General features: G+C 31.3%; 1 protein-coding gene across 1 annotated transcript; it reads left to right on the plus strand.

Annotated features, from left to right (window-relative positions):
• Positions 1-7: 7 nt before the first annotated feature.
• LOC109590958 (uncharacterized) lies at positions 8-1,158 on the plus strand. The gene is made up of 5 exons (XM_020006791.1): positions 8-307; positions 368-527; positions 576-650; positions 703-872; positions 931-1,158. Exons 1-5 carry the CDS (start codon positions 28-30, stop codon positions 996-998), a joined length of 753 nt encoding a protein of 250 aa, XP_019862350.1. The 5' UTR covers positions 8-27; the 3' UTR covers positions 999-1,158.
• Positions 1,159-3,373: the final 2,215 nt, after the last annotated feature.

Below are 3,373 nucleotides of genomic sequence, written 5' to 3' on the forward strand. Positions count from 1 at the left end.
ACAGTATCACCATCAAATGTACAAGCAATGAGAATAGGAGATACAATAGTGCTATCATGGGATCCAGTGACACTAGAAGAAGCTAAAGGATTCTTTGTATACAGTATCACATTAACTCCTGATGATGGTAGCACTAGCAGTACATTAAGACAAACTAATACAAGAACTATATCAGTAGCTTATGATACCACATCAGTTAATATAACTGATACTGAACCACAGTTAGCTTATACTGTGAGTATTAGTGTATTGCTATTGAGTGATGTAGGACTAATTGAAGGACCAGCAATTCACACTTCCCTAACAAGTTAGTTCTATAGCTACAATATATCCATTCTTTATTTTACTAAAAATGGTCTATTGATAGTGCCACCTACAAATATCAGTAGCACTGATGATGGTAGTGTTCTTTTGGTAGCAGTAATAGTGTCAACTGCATTAATAATGATTTTCTTTGTGGTGGTGGTACTCATGTGCATCATCATTGTAGTTTTGTATAGAAAAAAGTCAAAGAAGTTTGACATAAGGTAAAAGAATGTAATATTTACAATGCATGTATATATAATACATAATAGTAAAGCCAATGAACTCAGTGTAGCACCTAATGTAGGATATGGTTTAGTGGCAATTGCTAGTACTTCTGAAACACAGTAAGAACTGTCTAGTACTCTATTAAAAGTTTGTATATGGCATTTTTGATAGAAATAATGAAGGAATTTATGAGAAGATTGATGAATATTTATATGAACCAATAGATGATAAAGTAGAGCAGCAAAAAGAAGAGGATACTTCAATTGTAGGAGACAGTGTTGTTGATAACATACCAATAGCTAACTGTCCTACATTTGCTACCAGTCCTATTACTGCTCCAAGTAAATTAATTTTTTATGTTCACACCCACAAAGTGTTTTTATTATTATCCTTGATTAGTTTCTAGTCCCAATCAAGGAGAGACAAATGAAGAGCAAGATGTTGATGAGTACGAAGATATGTCTTAAAGTGCTTTAATTGGTTTATAAATTGGACAAGGTGTGCTTTGAATAAAAAATTGTGCCAATGCAATATTAAAACTTTTCAGTTTTTAAAATTAGAAAAATTTATGCCATTGCTCACTTACTAATTCCCTTTTATCAACAGTCCTTATGAAACATGCACAATTTTAACACTATGCATTCTAACAGTATAAAAACTATGTTAAGTATTATGCTGAACAGAAAAATTAATAGACATTGGTCCATATATCTACACATATGAACACTCCAAAATTTGTGCAGTCCAAGTCAATGTCTTAATAAGTGATATAGCAGTGATAATAAATTACTAATGCTCAATTTGTGCTGGATTATTTAGTTGTTTTATTTGCTTCTTTCAAAAATTTGTGAATAATGTGCCATAGTATAAAGATTTTGGCCAAACTTCATCAAAATAAAAAGGAGGGAATTCTTTATTTCTATTTTTTTATTGATGCATATACATGTACTTATGTTGTGTAAAATTTTGAATTGATTCTAATAAAATTTGAATTTTTTTACAAATTTTTAAATTTGCTCAAAAATTGGGCTGAAGTACCTGTACTGTAGTACATGGATTTTGGCCAATTTTCATCAAAAAAGAATTTTTTATTTTTATAATTTTTTCTGATGCATATACATGTACTTATGTTGAGTAAAAAATTTGAATTAGTTTTAATCAAGTTATAATTTTTTACGATTTTTTTAAGTTTCTCAAAAATTAGGCCAAAGTCCCTGTACTGTAGTACAGGGATTTGGCCAATTTTCATCAAAAATAAAAAGAAGAGAATTTTTAATTTTTTTGATTTTTTATGATACATATACATGTACTTATATTGTGTAGAAAGTTTGAGTGGATTCCGATCAAGTTTGGATTTTTTACAAATTTTTTAATTTGCTCAAAAAATGGACCAATGACCATGAACAAAAATTGAATAAATCTACTAATGGTCAGGTGGAGGCATATAATAATAATCATTGAAAGGAAATATTTTTTATACATCCATCATGCTAGTATATTCTTTCATTGTCAATGGAACATGTTATACATAAATTATACATGTAAACATGCATAGTTTTTTATTTAAGATAAGACACTCCTTCCTAACTATACTAACAGTCAGGTATTTACTAAACCACACAGTTCCTCATTATTTTGTGAAGTGTATAGATAAACTGACATGTACAAGATGCATAATGTTCATAATGTACATGTAATAGTAATTGTGGTGTGACATAATGTACCATTGTTCACTTTATCACTCTTTCCCTATCACTTTGCTTTGTTTATCATTCCCTTTTGAGTTATACAAGAGTGCTAACTATCTAATTATGAGCTAATCAAAAATGCTTGTTTACAGCAATAAGATTTGTTGATATAGCTATTGGGCTAGCCATTACTAGAGGAATAGACACCAAATTTGATGCCTATACTATGCAACACCTTATTAGAACAACTACTATTACAGTACCAGTTGGTCTTTCATCATTAATTATAAGCAAGCTAGCTGAGCACTGGGACACACATACATGTACATGTACATGTAAACACCACCACTTACACTTCATTAATTGGCTAGTACATCATTCCATCATATAGCAACAGCACATGTCTGATGCTGATTAGCACTGTAATAATTATGCATACATACACTGGCACTAAAAGAAGTACACATACCACTGCACTGATTGACCCACGCAGATTCACACAGTTATAAATACTGTGTACACACATGTAGTTCTACTAATGGTTTATCACAACTAAATTATGTAATTTGATCACTTAACTAGGGCTTGGCAAATTATGCATTGGAGCATTTTTTGCCGATTTGCTGATTTTTAACTTTCCTCTTAGACAAGGTCTAGAGCCATGCTAGTGGTACCAATGGAGTCTTCTGGTCAAGATAAGGTCCTCTATAAAGTCTGGTAAACATAAGAGCTCGTTTTTCTGGTATAGCAAGGCTGCAAAAGTCGTGGCAGCCAATTTGTTTGGGGGTGAATCCTACTTAGTAACACTACTGTGTTACTAATAGTACAGGGATTCTGAGCTAATTTTTGAGAAACTTTAAAAATTTGTAAAAAATTCAATTTTGACCGGAATCAGCTCAAACTTTCTACGCTGCATAAGTACATGTATATGCATCAGAAAATGTAATAAAAATGGAGAATTTTCACCTTTTCATTTTTGGTAAAATTTAGCCCGAGACCATGTACTACAGTACAGGGATTTTGAGCCGATTTTTGAGAAACTTTAAAAATTTGTAAAAAATTTAATTTTGACAGGAATCAGCTCAAACTTTCTACGCTGCATAAGTACATGTATATGCATCAGAAAATGTAATAAAAATGGAGATTCTCACCTT

This window comes from Amphimedon queenslandica, unplaced genomic scaffold, assembly GCF_000090795.2.
Source record: "Amphimedon queenslandica unplaced genomic scaffold, v1.1 AMPQUscaffold_9215_Cont18828, whole genome shotgun sequence".
Taxonomy (NCBI): Eukaryota; Metazoa; Porifera; class Demospongiae; order Haplosclerida; family Niphatidae; genus Amphimedon; species Amphimedon queenslandica.